At 43.7% G+C, this 19,006-nt stretch overlaps 1 protein-coding gene across 1 annotated transcript in view; it reads left to right on the top strand.

Moving 5' to 3' along the window:
- The first annotated feature begins 1,349 nt into the window (after window positions 1-1,349).
- The window catches only part of acvr2ab (activin A receptor type 2Ab), a 52,771-nt gene continuing 35,114 nt past the window's right edge, over window positions 1,350-19,006 (top strand). The window contains exon 1 of the mRNA XM_078291028.1: window positions 1,350-1,949. Within this exon, the coding sequence (XP_078147154.1) occupies window positions 1,895-1,949 (55 nt within the window). The 5' untranslated portion in view covers window positions 1,350-1,894. The remainder of the gene's footprint in view (window positions 1,950-19,006) is intronic.

The raw sequence follows: 19,006 nt of genomic DNA, 5'->3' as shown, positions 1-19,006 counted from the left end.
TAATATTACCATTCCTCATACCCCATACATTACCAGAATTCTTTTTCATAAGGGAAAATATATGCACATGCTGGATATTATAAAATCTTGACACACTGTAGACACAAATATACACATTATGCATTTTTTTTCCTGTACATTATTATGTTTTTGTAGCCTAATTGTTGAAAACATGAATGTGTGATACTACCCGCCCGTTATCACGGCACGGCAAACGCCCGCGTCCAAAACGAGCAGCCCTCCAGAACAAAAACAATCCTCAGCCTGTCAGGCAGCTGCGTCAAGCTAGCCAGCGTTAGCCAGACTAATAGCGGAAGTGTAACGATTTGGGCTTCAAAATAAGAACGAAAAAATTTGACCCTTTTGAGAAAAAAAAAAAAAAAACTACTCATGGGTTATCAAAATAAAAACTGTATCAAAAGATTCACTGGAATATTTAAATATGGAGTGTTCCTGGTAAAAGAGTAGCCTACCATGTGGACGGGCGAATTTAAGGCTTGAAATGTATAAATCATTACTTAAATACTATTAATATTAATAGTATCAATAGTATTAATCAGTGATGCGGTGGTAAATACAAAGGTGGTGTTATCACCATGAGGCAAACAACCATCAATACACACAAAAATCAATGAAACTTTCAGAAAAGCATTAATTTATGCTAATTCACCTTAAAAGACCCTATATCCTCATATAACCTACATTCGTTTGACACAATGCACCGTGATAGCCTATATGCTGTGAATTTAGGTCATAAAGAATTATATCAGCCTAACAATGTGGGCAAACTGTATTCCGCAAATATAAAGGTGGGGAAACTCAGTTCAAGTGGATTTAATATTTAAAAATATATATATATAATTTCAAAAATCGTTTGAAAACACGTTTTGTCAATGGAGGTTTTATTTTGAAAAGAACGACCGGAAGTCGCATTTCTCATTCTTTCTAGCTTGACGCTGGTCAGTGACGCCATCTTGAAATTGTCCCGACAAGAGGAGGCGAGGAGGAGACTTGGGAAAGCAGCTCGTCCTAACTCGACCGCTGCATTAGCTGGACGGATTAGCAGAAGCTGTAGCAGTTCGTGTCGTTGTATTTTTGTACGTTTTTAATTTCTTTTTAAGTAATTTTAACAGGGAAAGGCTGTTTTTTCCCCACTTTGGAAAGCGCTGTCACCCCGGAGGAAGCCTCTTATTCAGCTGTTTTTCCCCCTGGAGCGGACGGAGCGGTATCGGTCTGGCTCCGGGCAGAACCGGACTGTCAGACGAAATCCACGATTTAAAACGGAATACAACACTAAACGAAAGGTTTGAACCGGCGTTTAAGAAGCCCGGCTGCTGTTTCCGCGGAGGGGGGGGAAATACTCGTTTTTATCAGCATCGATTTTTTGACGTTAAACGCGGCCGGAGCTCGCCGCTCGAGAGAAGTTTGATTGAAGACCGGAGGAGTGCGCTTGATTTCCAGTCCGATGGATGTTATCGCCGCACGGTTCTGGCTCGGCTGTGCGCTCCCCCGGTGTAATAACAGGTTAACCAGGCACACATGAACACATATGTGGCCGATGTCAGCGCAACGATGCTGCAGACCTGGCAAGTCCGTGGCAGCCCTGGCTTGAATGCCAACAAGTCGCCCTCCGTCGCCTGTCTGTGAACCTGGAAATACCCCGCTCTCCTCCTTGTGTGTTTTTTGGGGGACTTAATAAGGCTCGCATTACCTGGCTACTACGGGATATTTTGGATTAGGCTTCATCCCCGACATTTAAAAGATGCCCTTTTTGCAAAGACAGAGCTCACTGGAGCAGCAGCGAGACATTTGATTTGCAAGGTGCTTTTTTAGTGTGTGGTGTGTTTTTTTTTAAAATTCTCTTTATAGTCAAAGGATCAAATTCGGATGGAAAATGGGAGACGCCACCAAACTGGCCTTCGCCGTTTTCCTCATCTCCTGTTCTTCAGGTGGGTGTGGAGGGGTTTTGCACGGCTTATTGTCAGCTATGGAGAATGCAATGCTTACTGTTATCCCGGGTGAATGCAATGCAATGCTGGTTGTTGTCTCTGGAGAGATGCAATGCAATGCAGTGTGGGGAAAGAAAATCCCATTTTACCATTTTCACCTCATTATTCTGCCCCCTTTGCATCCTCCATCCCACATCTGTATGTGTGCATGGTGCAGATGTCAGGAGAGCAGCGGTGTCCAAGCTGGGGTCCGGGGACCTCCAGGGGGGTCCATGAAGGGGCTCTCCCAGCATAAAGCGTAGTTGAATTTCTCTCTTATTTCCTTCCCTAGGAGGAGATTTGGGGACAGTGGGGTTGTGTAAGGACGGCAGTTTTGTTCCTAGGCTCCTCTGTCCTCAGTTAGCTCCCCTCCTACAGTATAGACTGTTATGTAATTCTCTAACAAGTCATATCTGACAACAATAATCTTCTCAGATGGGGCTGCTCAGGACAAAAAAAACCTATCTGATGGCTCTATTTTGGGTGTTAATTAAAAAAACCCAACTTGTTGTAGTGCAGAATAAAAAAGGAGGTTCATCTGTGAACTCCAATCAGGCAAACAACCAGAATTATAATCAGAAAAAAGAGATTTTATGTTGTTTTTTTTGTTTAAAGCCCTTATTTTCACGTAATTTACAGCGTTCTTACTATTGGATTTCGATCATAAACACGTTTATTAGCTTGAAAGGTCAGGTAAGCTTTGGTTAGCAAATAAAAAAAGGTGGGGAAAGTGAGTTTTGGCCGGTTTATCCATACATCCAGCCAGGATTTTAACATTTACAGTCCAACCTTCACCGCGGCGAAGCAATTTGCACCTCTAATGTTTGTGCAAATCCTTCATATGTCCTTAATTTGCCAGCGGTGAACGCATAATGAATGTCAAGAGGGTCAGTGAGGTGAAAACGGGTGGAAAAAGGTCAATCCTGGTGTGTATTTTTTATTTTTTTTTATTGCAGAACAAGAAAGCACACAGTGTATAAACAGTGCGGCAGGGAAAGACTATAAAAGCACAATACAGACAGGGAGGATGTTAGTGAAATGTGAAGAGAAAAGAGGCATCGCTGCAATAAATTCAAGTTTTTTTTTTTGGCGAGTGTGTGTGTGTTGACTTAACAGCGAGCCTCGGGGTGTTTTTGAGGGCTGGAGTGGGAATTAAAAGGTTTTTCAAATGCAATAATAATAGCCGGGGTCGGTCAGAGGGCCGTCCAGGTGTTTTTTTTCGCACAGTGCAGCGGATGATTGTTCCAGTCGCTCATTACTGTCTGAAGTGGGGAAACGAGTGGCTCCTACTTGAGTCGGGATAATAATCCTCCATTCAGCCCAAGTTGAATTAACACAAACTCCAAAAGACTCTTAAAAAAAACCCCTCTGATAAGGGCTGAGTGGGTTGATTTGATGAGGCCTATTGCAACTCGCTAAATGACCACTTCAGTAAAAAATAAAGACTACCTCGAGGTCTTTATTTAAAATCTATTGAGCGCAGAGAAATTGTTACGCCAACGAAGGACTGAAGCGACAAGCTGCACCAGGCAGGACTTTAATGTAAAAAAATATCACCTGTTTTATCAAAAAATCAGAAAGTGGGGCGCCCCATCCCCCGCTAATCGAGGCACCTTAGATTCACCCAATTAAACTCTGCTGTCGGGTCGTCACGGACGTTTCCCCGCCGACAAGGAAGTGACGAATCAAAACGTAACGACTCGCCCGCGTTAGATCTTCTCCTCTTTCGTCTTCTTTGGTTTTCTTCGGTGTGAAAAAAGCAGCACAGAGCGGCCGGGTTGGTAAACAGCCTGCTGACATCACCGCACAGGGTTTTATGGGTAATGAAGTTCAAATGTTTTCAGTAAGTAACAGGACTACAACCGGGCTCCGTATGCGCGCGTATGTTTTGTTTTTGAGGTCGGCAAAAAAATCGAATTGCGATTATTTGACAGAATACTGCAACTGCGATTCGTATCATCACGTTTTTCTTGTCATACATTTTTTAGAACTTTAAAATTGTTTAAAGAAGAGTGATTTTTGTTAAAAAAAAAAATAGATGCCAGATGAAAGGATGAAAGGTTTTCACAGATATTGTTCTTGATTCATGGACTAAAGATCACTCGGAGCCTCGTTTATTGGGCGCCTCTCTCTTAGGAAATGAATTGCAGCCTCTGCGATTTGGAAATTGCAGAAGTTCATATTGCGATTTCAGTTTTTTTTTCTTGATTAATTCAGCTCTAGTCGAGTTTCAAGTCTGAATAAAACTGCAGAACTGGACAGTGACGGTTTTCTTCTAAGGAACACACGTGCTCCTTAATGTGATAATGCGGCGCTTCAAGTGATTCCTGGAGAGGGAAATCATGGAGGTCAGAGTCAAAGATATTCTCCCACAATGCACCACGGGGGCCCGGGTCATCCGGCTGAAGAGCGACCTCCGGAACCGCTAAGAAACGCAGGGGCTCCGAGCTGAAAGATTAACTTTGATTAAGATTAACGACATAAATCTGCACTGCGGCTTGTAAATTATGCAGCGTTCACATCATGTCAGATCTGCTGTAAATATGAGCGGCTGATATCTCCCACTGGGTGTCACGAATTGTGGAATCCCAAAATAATATATCAATATAGATATCATATATATATCAATAGCAAAATTCTCAGTTATATTCATGTTAATACAATCAACCCTACTTAAGAAAAGCGAGCAGTATCTGCTTCAGTTTGTTTACGGTTGATTTTAAAGTCATGATTAGTCAATTTTAGAAAAACAGAAAAGACAGAAAATTAATCGATTAGGATTCTGATCATCAATTATAAAAAAAATCCCAAACATTTCCTGATTACAGCTTCACAAATGCTAAGATTTGCTGCTTTTCTCCGTTTCATATCATTATAAAATGAATATTTTGGGGTTTTTGGCTGCTGGTGCTGACTCATTATTGTTTACATTTTATAGACTAAATAATCAATCGAAAAAATAGTGAAGATAATTGTGAGTTGCAGCCCTGATGTCATCCCGTTCTTCAGGTTTCGTCATATATGACCTGAACACGGCATGGTTACCCAACCACTGGCTGGAGGTCAAACTCTGGTCTGGAAAACACTCCGACGCGGGACCTTCAGGCAGGAATTGATCGCCTTGTAAACCGGAGTTAAGGTTACAGCAGCAGGGCAAAGATGAAGCAGCTCTGCTCTTTCAACATCAGCTCTTCCACACGAAACCAAACTTATAACCGCTGCCTGTTTATGTTTCGTCTAAATCTCAATCGCTGCGATCCTGTCACGTTAAAGAGAGAGAACTAGAATTTAGCAGTCGCCTTAATTGGGTGGAATAGTGAGCAGGGCGACCGCAGTTCTCCTACTGGGAGCAATTAAATATCACATTATTTCCCTGTGATGTTTTTTTTTAAAGTTTCATCATTTGCAGCCGTAAGAACGATGACACACCGGGCGTTCGAAGGCATTTCACCTGAAAAACATTCAACATCGTGCCGACGCTGCAATACGAACAAATACAAGATGTTTATCAAAAAGACAGGACGTTTAAAGTATATATATTTTATGTATAATAAGGTAAAGTAGTGAGATTTAGAGGCATCGAGCACACCAAGCCTCCCTCAACTCCAGAAATCTTCTGTGCGAGGAGATTGGTCATTAATGGGGAGTCTAGTGGGAAATATTCCCACAATCCACCGCTGTAGAGCTGCTGAAACGTCTTCAAACCACATCATACAGTATTCATACACTGCAATTATCACACAGCCCTTCCCCACAGTTTGAAAGGACGGGCCTGCCTCTCTTGCTTCACACTATAAGGTTATTTAATCTACAGCAGCTTGTTAATTTGTCGTCCCGTTTAAACGTCTTTTAAAACATATTTCCTCGCCTCTCTCTCCCCTCCTGCTGCAGTGTGTTGGGTGTTTCCTGAAGCTGTCAGACGCCGGCTATATACCGGCACTGTCCCATTTTTTTTTTATTCTTTCTAATATGTTCCCTTGCATTATGCATAAGGCTCCAAAAGCACAGGTGTATTTGTTAAGTCCAGATGTAGCCTGGTCGTCCCACCGGACCCAACTAGGCTGCTGCTCGGAGGCGTGTGGCGAGCAAAGACGGCATCTCGCACAACCAGAACGGGGAAAATACGACCGTCCACCAGGCAAATGATTGGAAATCTTTTCCTGCGACTGGTTGGTTTGAACTTGGTGGATTCTGATCGATATCGGCGGTGCGAGAGACTCCGATTGCGTCTCCGTACTGTTCTGCAGCTGCACACTTTAGACCAAGAAGAACAAACTATGTATTTATAATGTACACTGCTTTGGTGTCGCGTTTCACAACATTACATCATTTTGTTGAGTTAGCATAGCTAGCTAGAGAGTGCTATTCTAGGTAGAAATCGAATGTAACTTCAGAAAAACTCAAATGACTTCAGAGCGTACGATCGACCCCGATGACGGATGCAGCCGTTCTCTTTAAGAATCGTTTTTTTTGTGACGTTTATTCCCGAAGTCTTTAAAGTAGAAGTCGTCCATTTTGCACTCGCCAGGCAGAAGTATTTTCACATCAGTAGGGAAACAAGGAAGCGCCGAAATCTGATTGGCTGTTGGCGGCCAGCTTTTTTTTTTAGAGTTTCCCAATAAGAAATGAAAGAAGTGACTTGTTGATCGTGACACGTTGGCTTTTTAACCAACCATCATTTGGAAGTCCTGTAGAGCTGCAACGATTAATCGATTAGTTGTCAACTATTAAATTAATCGCCAACTATTTCGATAATCAATTAATCGGTTTGAGTCATTTTTTAAGAAGAATAAGTCAAAATTCTCTGATTCCAGCTTCTTAAATGTGAATATTTTCTGGTTTCTTTACTCCTCTATGACAGTAAACTGAATATCTTTGGGTTGTGGACAAAACAAGACGTTTGAGGACGTCATCTTGGGCTTTGGGAAACACTGATCGACATTTTTCACCGTTTTCTGACATTTTATAGACCAAACAACTAATCGATTAATGGAGAAAATAATCATCAGATTAATCGACAATGAAAATAATCGTTAGTTGCAGCCCTAGTCAGAAAAATGAATGAATGAGACTCTTGACCATCACAGTTTCACAAGCTCTCCATCCAAATTAAATTATTGTCACTTTGTAACGACATTTTTAAATTGTTGTTTACATTCTAGCAGCCAATGGCATCGCTGGAAAGATTTGAGTCTCAGAAATAAACTGAATTCTGCACAGTCAGACTTTGTTGACACTGAACTTTTATTTATTACATCGTATCCTGGTTGTATTGAATCCTGAAACTCAGATCGACATTTTTCACCATTTTCTGACATTTTATAGACCAAACAACTAATCGATTAATCGAGAAAATAATCGACAGATTAATCGACAATGAAAATAATCGTTAGTTCTATTCCAAATGTCTTCCTGGCTGGTAAATCGGTTACATGGCTGGTTAATTTGGCGATGTACCAACCTCTGTTTCTGATGGACACAACAGTAAAGTGTCCTGCTTCCTGTTTAGAAGTAACATGGAGACCAAAGACAAAACATCTCCCTCGGTGACATTAATATCTGCAGATAATTCTCAGCATTTCGCTTTTGCCAGACAGAAAAAAAAACATCCATCTGCCGAAAGACAGTTATCCAGAAAAGACGGCTTTGTTTTCTTCACCGACGCTCATTTATCTTTTTTTTAAATGACACAACAAGGTTTTAACAAGTTTTTTTCAAGGGCCCAGGGGTTCTCCAGCAGACTCACCACATAAATATTACTAATCTAAACTTTCACCAAGATTAAGAGTAAAAACACCTTCACTGCGGTCGATGGGGGTTTTCTGCAGGAACGGTGATTTGTTTTGACCTGTATCAGACGGGTGAGCTTTCAATCAGAGCAAATCGTTAGTGTACTTTTCTGTAATTGACGACTTAATTGATGCGCTCCGAGTTGTCCCGGTGCAGTAAACCCCACCCGTCTGAAACTCCCCAGCAGGTTAAAACAAACGCTTGCGAACGCTGCTTCACCCGGATCTGTTTATACCAGCGAAGAGACCGAAATAACACGCATATTTAATTCAGCCTTCCCCTCCTCACAGGGAGCAGAGGTGCAGCTCCGGAGGAAGACGGGGGGAGACTGTATACATCCTGCCTAAAATTGATGATCACGATTATTTTGGTAGATATTGCGATCGCGGTTATTGATCACACGATAATTAGACTCTGTTATTTGGGGAACAAAGTTGTTCTTCTGCACTTTTGGCATCTTTAGGATCTTGATTATCGTTAATACAGTGGGCATAAATTAAATTATATTATACTTTAGGCATTAAGCTGACTGTCATCCAGATTGACTTTAAGTGACGGAGTAAAACTATATGTTTAAATTTTGCTGAATTCGACGATCATTAATTCTGGAAAGCAAAATTTGGATTTACGACTGTACTTCATGAATTGTGCAGTCCTGCACGGCAAAAACTGACAAACGTAAGTTATTTTATCTTGTATCCAGACTTTTAAAGTTTTATTTTAGGATTTTTTTTTTAGGGAAATCATCTCACTGCACTGGTAGATAATTTTACCGGTATAAACACCTTTTTTCCAGCAGAATGTAACTTGTTTCAGGACATTTTCTTGGTAAAAGTGAAATTGTCTTGGAGAAAGTTTCTTGTTTCCAGATTTTCTTCATTGTTTTATGATGATTTCTTGAAAGAAGAAGTCATATTGGCATGAATCAAGTGAAATTTACTGAAACCAGCAGATTATCTGCCAGTGCAGTGAGAGAATTTGACTAAAAATATCATGAAATAAGCTGATAGGTCTGGAGAGAAGAGAACATCACTGGACAGCTTGTTTTTTGCGGTGTAGGAGACAGAATGGGGCGGCAGGAGTGCCAAAGGTTTAGAGAGACTGTCCTGTAACAGAAAGCTCACATGTTCAAACCCCCCCCTGCCACAGCCATGTGTCCCGTCAAACTGTCCTTGAGCAAAACGTCGAACCCCTTACCTGCTCGCCTGTTGTACGCCGGTCTGGACGAGAGCAGCGGCTAAAAGCCTAAAATGTAAATGCAGGCCGAGTCCGGCTCGCTAATGGGAGGTCGATGAATTGCCCCTCTAACCGTTTCTGACTGAATTAAAACAAATGATGGGGCTTTTTAAAGGGTAGTGGGTAACTTAAGTCCACGGCTGAGCGAACAACATCGCCTTTAAAGGCTGGAGCTTCTATATTTTGGAGATATTGAATGATGAACTCGAGGCAATGAAGTCTCCTTCCAAAATAGATGTATATAAATAGCTTTTTGGACTAAAGCTCTCCATATATGCGGGATTTGTTTCCCCCGCAGACCACTTGATGCATCTGAGCGCGGGACCCCAGAGGACGGTCCAGAACGGGCCTTTACTGTAATTAATGCATCCTGCAGATGTTGCTTTATGTGCTTGGGAGAGTCGCAGTCTAGACAGGCCGGCTGCTCAGACGGAGAGGCCCTGCTTTGATCCTTGATTAAAAACTGCGAGCTGTACATTCATCATGCTCTTGTTTCAGGCTCTCTCATGGGTCCTCGCCTGCTTCACCCTCCCTCCTTCCTCCTCCTCCTCCTCCTCTCATTGAGATTCCTCACTGTAACCTCTTCTCACTAAAAAAGCTCGAAAGGGTAAGGGTGACCCGGGGACTCGAGGCGTAAACGGCGTACCGCGGGTTTGACCGTCCGACCGCTCGTGACCGCCGTCGCCCCCCTCCTCTGTTCTGTCGCTCTTTGTCGGTCGCTGTCTAATAAAAAAGCAGAAATTGCATTAAAGGAGCATGAAACGGCATCTCTACTTCCTCGATTCGATGCCGGGGCGGGACGTAACGCAGCGAGGGATCATTCAAAAAGTCTAAACCAATGGGAGATCAGTTAGGGAGAGAAAGGCGGTTTGATTTGATGGGAGGGGGGCGGAGGAGCGGGACTGTTCAAAGATCTGTGATGATTTATTGGTTGGATTTTGTGTTTACGCCTCCTGGTGCAGCATGAGGTCACCATTTAAAGATAAAAATAATGGGAGTTCATTTCATGGGGACTTTTAAGTAATCTGTCCATAATTGACACAAACGATAAAGTCACATTTTCACAAACAGAAGCGTAAGCTAGCGGAGATCCAACAGAAACGTGAAGTGATGTCACCAGGCAAAACACTGGAATAATAAAAGTGCTTTGTCATTTGCCTTTTTGGCTGGTGATCGAGGCTTTTTAGCCTTCGTGGTTGAAATGTAGCACCGGCCGGAAAGTGAGTTTTGAAAGCCAGAAATCTCAGCAGCTGGCCAAGTGATCATTGAGTCATTGGTATTGATCAACAACCCTATCAACCCCCGCAGATACATCACAGTCATTTTGTGCTGCTAAAAATCTTACTTATTGCACTTTTTAACAGAAGCTCAATTTAAAAAACGCAGAAGTGTTGGTATTTTATTTTGGCTGGCTGAGGCCTCAAGACCAACTGATTATTTTACTCTAAATGTAAAGATGAGCAAGAAGTCAGCTAAAGGCCGTTAGATGGTTGGATGGATGATGATGATGATGATGATGAAGGATTTATTGGTCCCTAACATTTCCGGCTACAGTGGCTACTAGATTCAAACCAGTTGCTTTTGTTATTTTAGCTCCCGTAAAGTAGAATAAAACCTCCAGGTGATGCTTGGTTACCTGGCTGGTAGACTAGAAAAATTAGGGTTTTACTTTTGGCTCTTTTGTATGTAGAGAGGCTCATAATAAAATACTTATTTACCTCTCTGATCCATTGTAGAGCAGAAGCCTCATACCAGGATTTTCCAAAACACAGATAGCTGGTTTCATCCTGTGATGTCCTACAGCTGAACCTGGACCAAAAACAAGTCTTTCTCTCCTCTGCTGATTCTCAGCTGACGCCGTGCTGCATGGTGTGGACAAAGATATCATATTTTGATTAGCGTGACAGAAACGGCAGTTGCGATATGAATTATATGAACTGTGATACCCCCTTTTTTTTCAAAAGCCTCGTTGTAGGTTTTTAAGTCTACATTACCTTGTGATGGGGCTGGAAGCACATTCGGTAGCTGTACAGCGGAGGATTATGGGAATGTCTCCCATTGGACCAATATCCTCATATACAGTATATATTTATATAGGACTTGTGGGTTTGAGGGAGGCCTGTCTGCTCCCCTCTCTCTATACTTCTCTTATTGATTGCATGTGTTATAAAAATGAATTGAAACGCCCGGGCTGCAGGCTTTGTGATATTGCAATAGCAGTGTAAATCCAATCCATGCCCCCCCCCCCCCCCCCCCCCCCCAAGCCCAAGTGGCACTTAACACACCCTTCAAATAAATCCAAACAATTGAAGAACAGAGCGGGGAGTGGGGGTGGGGTGGGAGGGGACGATCTCTCACGAGAGAGATAACGAGGTATTTAAATTGCCCGTCCCGTTAAGAATGTACGCTATGCACCCGTCCGACTGCGGGCCTGCTACCCAGGAGGAACGCCTTGTGTAAACGGTGCAGGCGGCGGCGGCGGCGGCGGTTCGACCGAGCGCTCCCCCCCCCCCCCTGTCCCGCGTGCCGTTAAGCAACCGGCCCCATCAGCGCTAATTGAGGCGGAGACCGATGGGCGGGTTGTCGCCCGGGCATACCAGCGAGGATTAAAGGGATTGGATTCTGTTGCTGAGTGCGGTGGTTTTTAATGCCCCCCCCCCCCTCCACCTCCACCCCTCCGCCCCCTCCTCTCCCCCAGCAGTGGAAAGAGTGCCGTCTTTGTGACCGGCTCAACCCGCCCGCCCCGTCCCGTGTCACGGCAGCGTCTGACGGAGCGTTAACGTAGCGCTCTGTACCCAGAAAACCGGCCTCTACTGTAAAATTGCTGCGACTGCGGTGAAATAGTCTCTCGCTGTGAGCTCCTCCATGCACAGGCTCCACTCTGTTTACTGCTGGTTTCTATCTGTGTATCTATTCAGCAGCAAGAGAAGCTGCTAGAGAAGATGTGGAATTAAAATAATGGCGCAATTTTGCCTCATTTTGCTTAAAAACACAATCCAAAGACCAATTTTCTCTGTTTCTCTTTTGTCTCTGCCTGTCTGTCTATTTGTCTGCAGCTATATTCATGTGATTCAGCATGGCCTCATTTTCTCCACACCTCAACTGTAATGTTTTTTGACGATTACCAATCAGATATTTAAAGGATGGCGAGCTTCTCTTTCATCACATGAAATTGTGATTAAGCACCAAGCCTAACTTCGTGCGATGGGACTTTAGCGTTCGCCGGGAGCCGTAAAACGAGCGCACGACGCTCGCTCAGGTGGTAACCTCGCCTCGGGCCGGCGGTCTCCCATGCCGCCCCTGCTGCCTGGCCGCCTGTGATAGTCAAACAGCTATAAATGGTGTAAAAATCTTTATCCCAGCCGGCCAGGAGCTGCCCTCGAGGCAGAAGTGGTGGGATGCATTTCTAACCGGCGGTGCCCACGTTTTTTCCGAGCGGTTTGACGGTGGCGGTGCAAAAAAAAAAAAAAAGAGTGCTGGAGGTGGAAAAAATAAACAAAGGGAGGAAGAATCAAGTGCAAAAGGCTGCGATTCTGGTTTTAAAAGCTACGTCTGGCTCGCTAAAAATGATTTCAAAACACGTATCTTGACGTCCTCGTCAGACCGGGTTGTGAATTACTATCAAACTTTTTGATAAGATAGATATTTCAATTAGTATTAGTGATTTTTCCCTCATACGCTGACATTAGCAGTCGAAGATGGAGTAGTTGTTTCTGAATAAGAGAAGAGGATGTGTGAAAATTCATAGCAAAGGTGTGACAATTCATTACATTTTCACAAAAATTGAACTTTTACTTCCTTCTGTTAATTAGATACTGCTGAATAAACAACAGACGTGTAGAAAATGCTGTAAAGTGCAGTGTGATAGCGTACAGGTGAATATACGTGTCTGATTTGCCTGAATTTGCCTGTATTCTTTTTTTAAACAGGTGTACCGATGCAGTCATTGTATAAGTCCCACGTTTTTCTGCATGCTTGTCGCTCCCCCTCTTAGAGGACATGTTCAGGAAATTCATATTTTGTTCCCCTTTCAGTTAGAAGGTGCACAGAACGGTGTGAAGTTGTAGTTTGAATTGATTGTAAAGGTTTGTGTTGCACTGTGCTGTTGCGGTACTAGTGCAGAAGAGATGCAGGATGAGGAACTTTTTTGATGGCTGCAACTGCATTTAGTACTGCGTAGTGCAATGGGCAGAGATAGGACGGGTGATATGGTCGAGATCACGATAATCATGAGGGTTTTTCGATATCACAATATGGCTTATGTATGCAAAAATCACGCTAAATCATCAAATTGATTGATTGCATCGAACTGCATGGTGATGTTAGGTGTGATGTCAAAACAACTGAAACTTTCAAATAATATTTCCTTTCTGTCAAGAGTTTTAAATAAAATTTGCTTGTTTATCATCAATTTAGACAACAAAATTGCGTGTCACGATACCATCATATCATCATGATATGATTCCACTGAAAGACGATACATGATAATACTGAATCATTGCCCAGCCCTTGGTAAAGCGAGGCGCTAACACTGCCAAGATTAGGGGTTTTCTACCCAAAATGTATGCAGTCATGTACAGGTGCGGTGGTATTTTGTTGTGTTTTGTGCCAGTTATGTGGCGGCAGAGTGTCGGTTTGCATCAGCAGCAACAGGCCCGGCTGGGAAGCGGAGCGGCCGGCGCTGCAGACAGCGTTTTGACCCCTGGCCTCGGCCTAAACCTATTTACTCTACACTATTCAAAAATCATCACTCAGATTTGTGTCGCACGTATTCCCACACGGACCAGCGCCCAAAGAAATCATGCATCACCACAAATCTATTTCATCTCTGCCCGGACACAGATGATAAGTTGATCCTTAGAACAAATTCCATCATAACGAACAATCCCCGCTCCTGGCAGGCGCACAAAAAAAGCCCTTGATGAATGAGTTGTTTACCTACTCCGGTGCACGCAGTGCCGAGCGCGGGCCCGGCCCGCCAAAATGCCACTTCATTATGAGGCTGCAGAGCAGAGTGCAGCGCGGCCTGGCCCTGCCACCAGCCACAGAGGGGAAATTGGATATTAGTTCCTGTATTCCTCAGCAATTGTCAGGCGAAACATGTCTGATGGAAGTCCTTGTGACCGAAATGTCACGTTTTTTAATGCCGTAATAAACGGATCCGTTTTTAAAGTGGTAGTCCACACAATTCTTGTCTTGTTTTTGTTTATTTTGGTGACATTTTTGGTGCTAAGCGCTCATTCTTGTGGTGTTTTTGCGCTTCCCAGAGATCACCTGTCAATCAAACAGTGTGGGCGGTACTGTGATGTCTTCTTCCTTGGATTTTTGTGCCGATGCAGTTTGAATTTCTTTTTTCTTTGTCTGTTCAGTGAACTACCCAGTTCTTCTTCTTCTGTTTATTCCAAACAAACTACCAGACACCGGCTGTTTAGAACAGACAATGGAAACTGGATATAGGTTGGATCACTGTTGTGTTAAATCAGCAATAGAGAGGGGTAAAACATATACTTACGTAAACATGTCATGGACTCATACTTTAACAGAGAGCGTTGTTATTCATCTCTGTGAGGCTTAAATGATGCTTTTTTGGCAAGTCTTGTTCCTCTGCCTAGCGATGGTTTCGCTGTCTGCCTCTGGAGCACATTTACCCAGGGCAAGAAACTCACTTTTTTTTTTTTTTTTTGCCTTCCTGCCACACTGGCTCATTGACTCCTAAATCCACCAGACACTTTCACTATTCCACCAGCCAGTTTAAGTTTTGGAATAGAAAGAAACCCCCCCAGGCGATGGCTGGCTACCCGCCAGAGCGGCTTTTCAGCTGGAGTCAAAATTTCCCAACATTTGGCCGGTGGTTGGTGGTCGTTTCTCACCCTGCGTGCACCCTGCTGGCCTGGAATCAGATCATACCAGAACCGTCCTTTACCTTGTAGTCTTCTCACGCTCTCTTACTTCCCTGATTAAGAGACATTTACCAATACACAGGATCTGATGCAACTCTCCCTTTTGCAATTTTAGGGTGAGGGGTTACGATGGGGTCACGATGAAGATAAATACTGCTCACACTCTTGTTTCGCAAATGGAGTAATACAGGGAGTGAGTGAAATAACACAAGCACCTAATAATATAAGAATATCATGTACCGAGTGATGAGTAGGGTCGCCGTTCGCCTTCAGAAAAGCTTCAATCGTCCTTGGATTTGCATCTTACAGGTTCTGAAAACAAGCAGAGCCTCCAGTTCTTTTGAGGGATGAAACAAGCGGAAATGTACTTTGGCATACTGTATGTTGTCATGATTTTCGAGACTGTTCCTCATGCCGCCGTGAATAATATCACCGTTTTTTTTGCGACCGATGCTCCTGCGAGTCGGCCGCTGACTGCTTGGCCTCTTTCCAACTCTGTCAGTCGCCTCGTCTTACTTTTCAAAAAACTCAAATATAGAAGTGTCGATCGGAAGACCTCTTAAAACTGACTCATGCTGCTGATTGTGTAGCTGCCTTTTTCATGTGGGGGTTCCGGTTATCTTTTTTCCACTCCTTGTGCATCTGAGTGCTTTCAAACTCTTGGAGGCTTTATCGTGCCGCTTCGATTCTCTGACGAAGACGGTATTGGCTGAATCGTTGCAAATTAAGCAGGAATCCATATCGCGGATGTATTTTTCCGTTTGTGCTTCAGGTGGACTTGTGGCCAAACCGGCGGGTCGAACGTGCGCACTCCTACTCCTCTCCCACGCCCTCTTGGTTTTGTTTCCCAGCCGTTCGGTCTATCGCAGCGCGTCTCGCCGTCGATGAGGGGAAGATTCGCTTTTCTCCGTCCGCCCATGCTCTGTGTCAGGGCCTCCGCTGTAATTCCCAGACTCAGGTTCCTGCGATTACCTCCACCTAACGTAACCTCTTGGCCGCCAGACAAAAGATTGAATTTTCAGAGCCGGCTGCAGAGGATCAGGGATCCCTTCCAGTAGCGGCATCTCTGCCAAGTTCCCCCTCCTCCTCCTCTTCTCCATCTTCACATTACTCTCTCTCCGTTGAATCACATCATCTCTTCGACCCAATCTAACTAAAAACAAGAAAAAAAAACCTTCTACCTATCTACTTAGGCTTTACTTTATTTCTTTCCTTGGCACTTTTCCCCTTACGTGATCATTCTGTGGTCACGGGAACGTCTAGCACTCCTTGCAGTTCGTTTCTTGTAATTTTGGCGATCTAGGAACGGGAAGCTTAATCACGGCGGATAAGAGCGTCAGCTAAATGCCTGAAATGTAAATTTAAAATGTCAGAGTGAATTTTTTCAGAGCCACCAGGCAGCTAGCGGCGGGGGGAAAGCAGTATTCCAGAGGCCCCAGTGGATTGAGAAGTGGGTCGGGTGTTTAGACGTTTGCAAGGGGAGGGTTTGCTGAAATGTCCGCAGCTAAAGTAGGTCTTGGTTAACCTTGATAAATCTCTTGTATGACTGCAAGACAGAAGCCTCTATGAAATGCTTCATTGTTGTTTTTATGTGAAGGAAGGGGAGGGAACGGAAAGAGATGCGGTGCGGTTTTAAAACATAACGAGAGCTGCTGTTAAAGGCGGACACAGATCTAGTCGCGTTTAAAACACAGGAGACGGACCTCAGGTTGGGTGAATGAAATGCAGTTTGGTGCTTTGATTCATATGTTATAACCTCTGCAGAAATACCTCACTGTTGTCTGTTTTTAAGGGGCAGCAAAGAGGCGTAGTGACTATACTTCTACTAGGAGACAAGGGTTCAACCCCCTGTGACAGCAAACCTCCGCCCTGCTGAAGTAAAGGAAAGACACATTTCTCCTTTGGGGAAGATGGAGTCAATAGAGTATCACAAAAAATACATTTCATGCTTTAAAGTCGAGATGAAACGGCATTAACTAACTTCCGTATCGTGACGTATTTCCGAGTGAAACAGGAAAGACAGGCAGGACGTAACGTTGGGAGGAATTTGATTTGAACGTTGAAAAGTGGGCGTGTCATAACACCCGAAGACACACCGAAGTACCATGCTGTTGCTAGCTAGCTAACTAATGAATCTTAGCTCTGTGCGCTAAAAGTTGAAGATTGATTGATGGGTGGATGTCATGATATTATTGGTTGAAATTGGTTGAGGCATGCTTACGTAAGCACACGGCATATTTTGTTTTACAGGAAGAAAACATGATTGAATTTTGATATAAGAATACAAAGAAATGTATTTTTTGTATTTTTTTTGGCATATATTGTTAAATAGGTGCACGATATGACCGGGGATGTGATCTAAAAGGGTTAAAAAGGCATTTTTCATTTCATCTCGACTTTAATTTACTGTTACAGTTTCTCAAGAATGGCCTCACTGCATCCGTATAAACTTTAAATAGGAGATGCGTTTCTTTGCCTAATTACCACCGCCTAAGACTGACCTTTGTTTTTTCTTCCAGCAGGGTTTTCCAACCACCTATTACTATTAATTAACCTGACAGGCTGACTAAGACTAAATAGCATACCTCTGCTTGTACCCCTCGTTGCTTTCTTTTTCTTTTCTTTCCTTCTTGCTTTGCCTTTTTTTTTTTTTTTTTCATTGCTTTTAATTGGCTTTTCCTTGCAACACTTGCCGAGATTTGCTTTTAATGAAAAGGGCATAATAAATTAAATATACTATCATCATTAATAAGAAGACATTATTGCAGCAAACGCCGGCGGGAGTAGTCGCCCAAGGCGGATCTTTCCGGATTCTCTCTCCTCTAACGGGCCTTATTACGGCAAACAAACAAGAGCCTGTGCCACTCATGTTTGACATTTCCATGCGTGAAATATCTTCTGGAGACAAAGAGGCTTCACTGTTTATTGCCTGGATGTGTGCTTGTGGGTGGAAGCCCCATTGAATGTCCTTGCACAATCGCCCGTGTAGGCTCTGCACTCGGTGACATTATCCGCCGTCGTGAACTCCGAGCCGCGACTTAGTCAGAAGATTGATTCCTCCGCTTTATGTCCTTCGTATCCGCCGTACCGTCGGACAACACTCGCCCACCTTCGGCACACGGCGCTATAGGCAGCGGCCCACAATGCCGCCTCATTTCAGAGAGGTGATTGATTTGAGCCCTTGACGGCTGTATTTACAACAGAGCGCTGTGTTTGCAGTTCACATGGCTCACAGCTCTTTCCCACACGGTCTAATACCTGAACGGAGGCGTTATCAATGGAGCCGTTGAGGTGCTGCGGCTTGCCTTGTGTAAGCAAGAAAGCAGGCGGGCTTTCATGTCCCGCTTCTTAACTTTGAGCGCTGTCATCTTTGGAAATAGATCAATTTGCTGTCAATTTACACAAGGGGAAGTTTGTCTCTTGATGCGCACGCTCAGCCTCCGACTCAAAGACAGGAGAGAGCTCGGGTTCGGCGGCACGGCGGCGCCACCGGAGACGTTCGCAGAGCAGTGTTGATGGAGTGCCTTGCTCAAAGGGCAGCGGGCACAAATACATCAAATACATGTAATAACTGCCATCAACCCAACTCAGAGCTGGGATACACTCCTCTGCCATCGGCGAGGATTAGACTCTATTATTCAACTTGTTGCTTATTCTCTCTTGTATTAAAATATTAACACCTTATAGGGAGCTGATGTCAACATTACATCCGTGATTATTCTCATAGACTCCCATTCTAAACTACAATGCTTAATAAGTGTCTTTGAACACCTTATTAACACCTTATAGGCAGCTATAAGATATTAATAACACTTCATAGGGAGCTGATGTCAACATTACATCCGCGATTATTCTCATAGACACCTATTCTAAACTATAATGCTTAATACATTTCTGTTTTTTGGCATTTGTATGGCATTTTTATGACAGTTCAAGGTAGAGAGAGACAGGAAAGATTGGGAGAGGGGGGGGGGGGGGATGATATGCGACAAAGTTCGCAGGCCGGATTTGAACCCACGACATCGAGGTTACACGGTACGTGCCGCCAGGACGCCCCGCTAATACGTTTCTGAAAGTCTCCAAAACAAACCC

This window comes from Centroberyx gerrardi, chromosome 21 (assembly GCF_048128805.1).
Source record: "Centroberyx gerrardi isolate f3 chromosome 21, fCenGer3.hap1.cur.20231027, whole genome shotgun sequence".
NCBI classification, from domain to species: domain Eukaryota; kingdom Metazoa; phylum Chordata; class Actinopteri; order Beryciformes; family Berycidae; genus Centroberyx; species Centroberyx gerrardi.
This window is presented reverse-complemented; position numbering and strand designations above follow the sequence as displayed.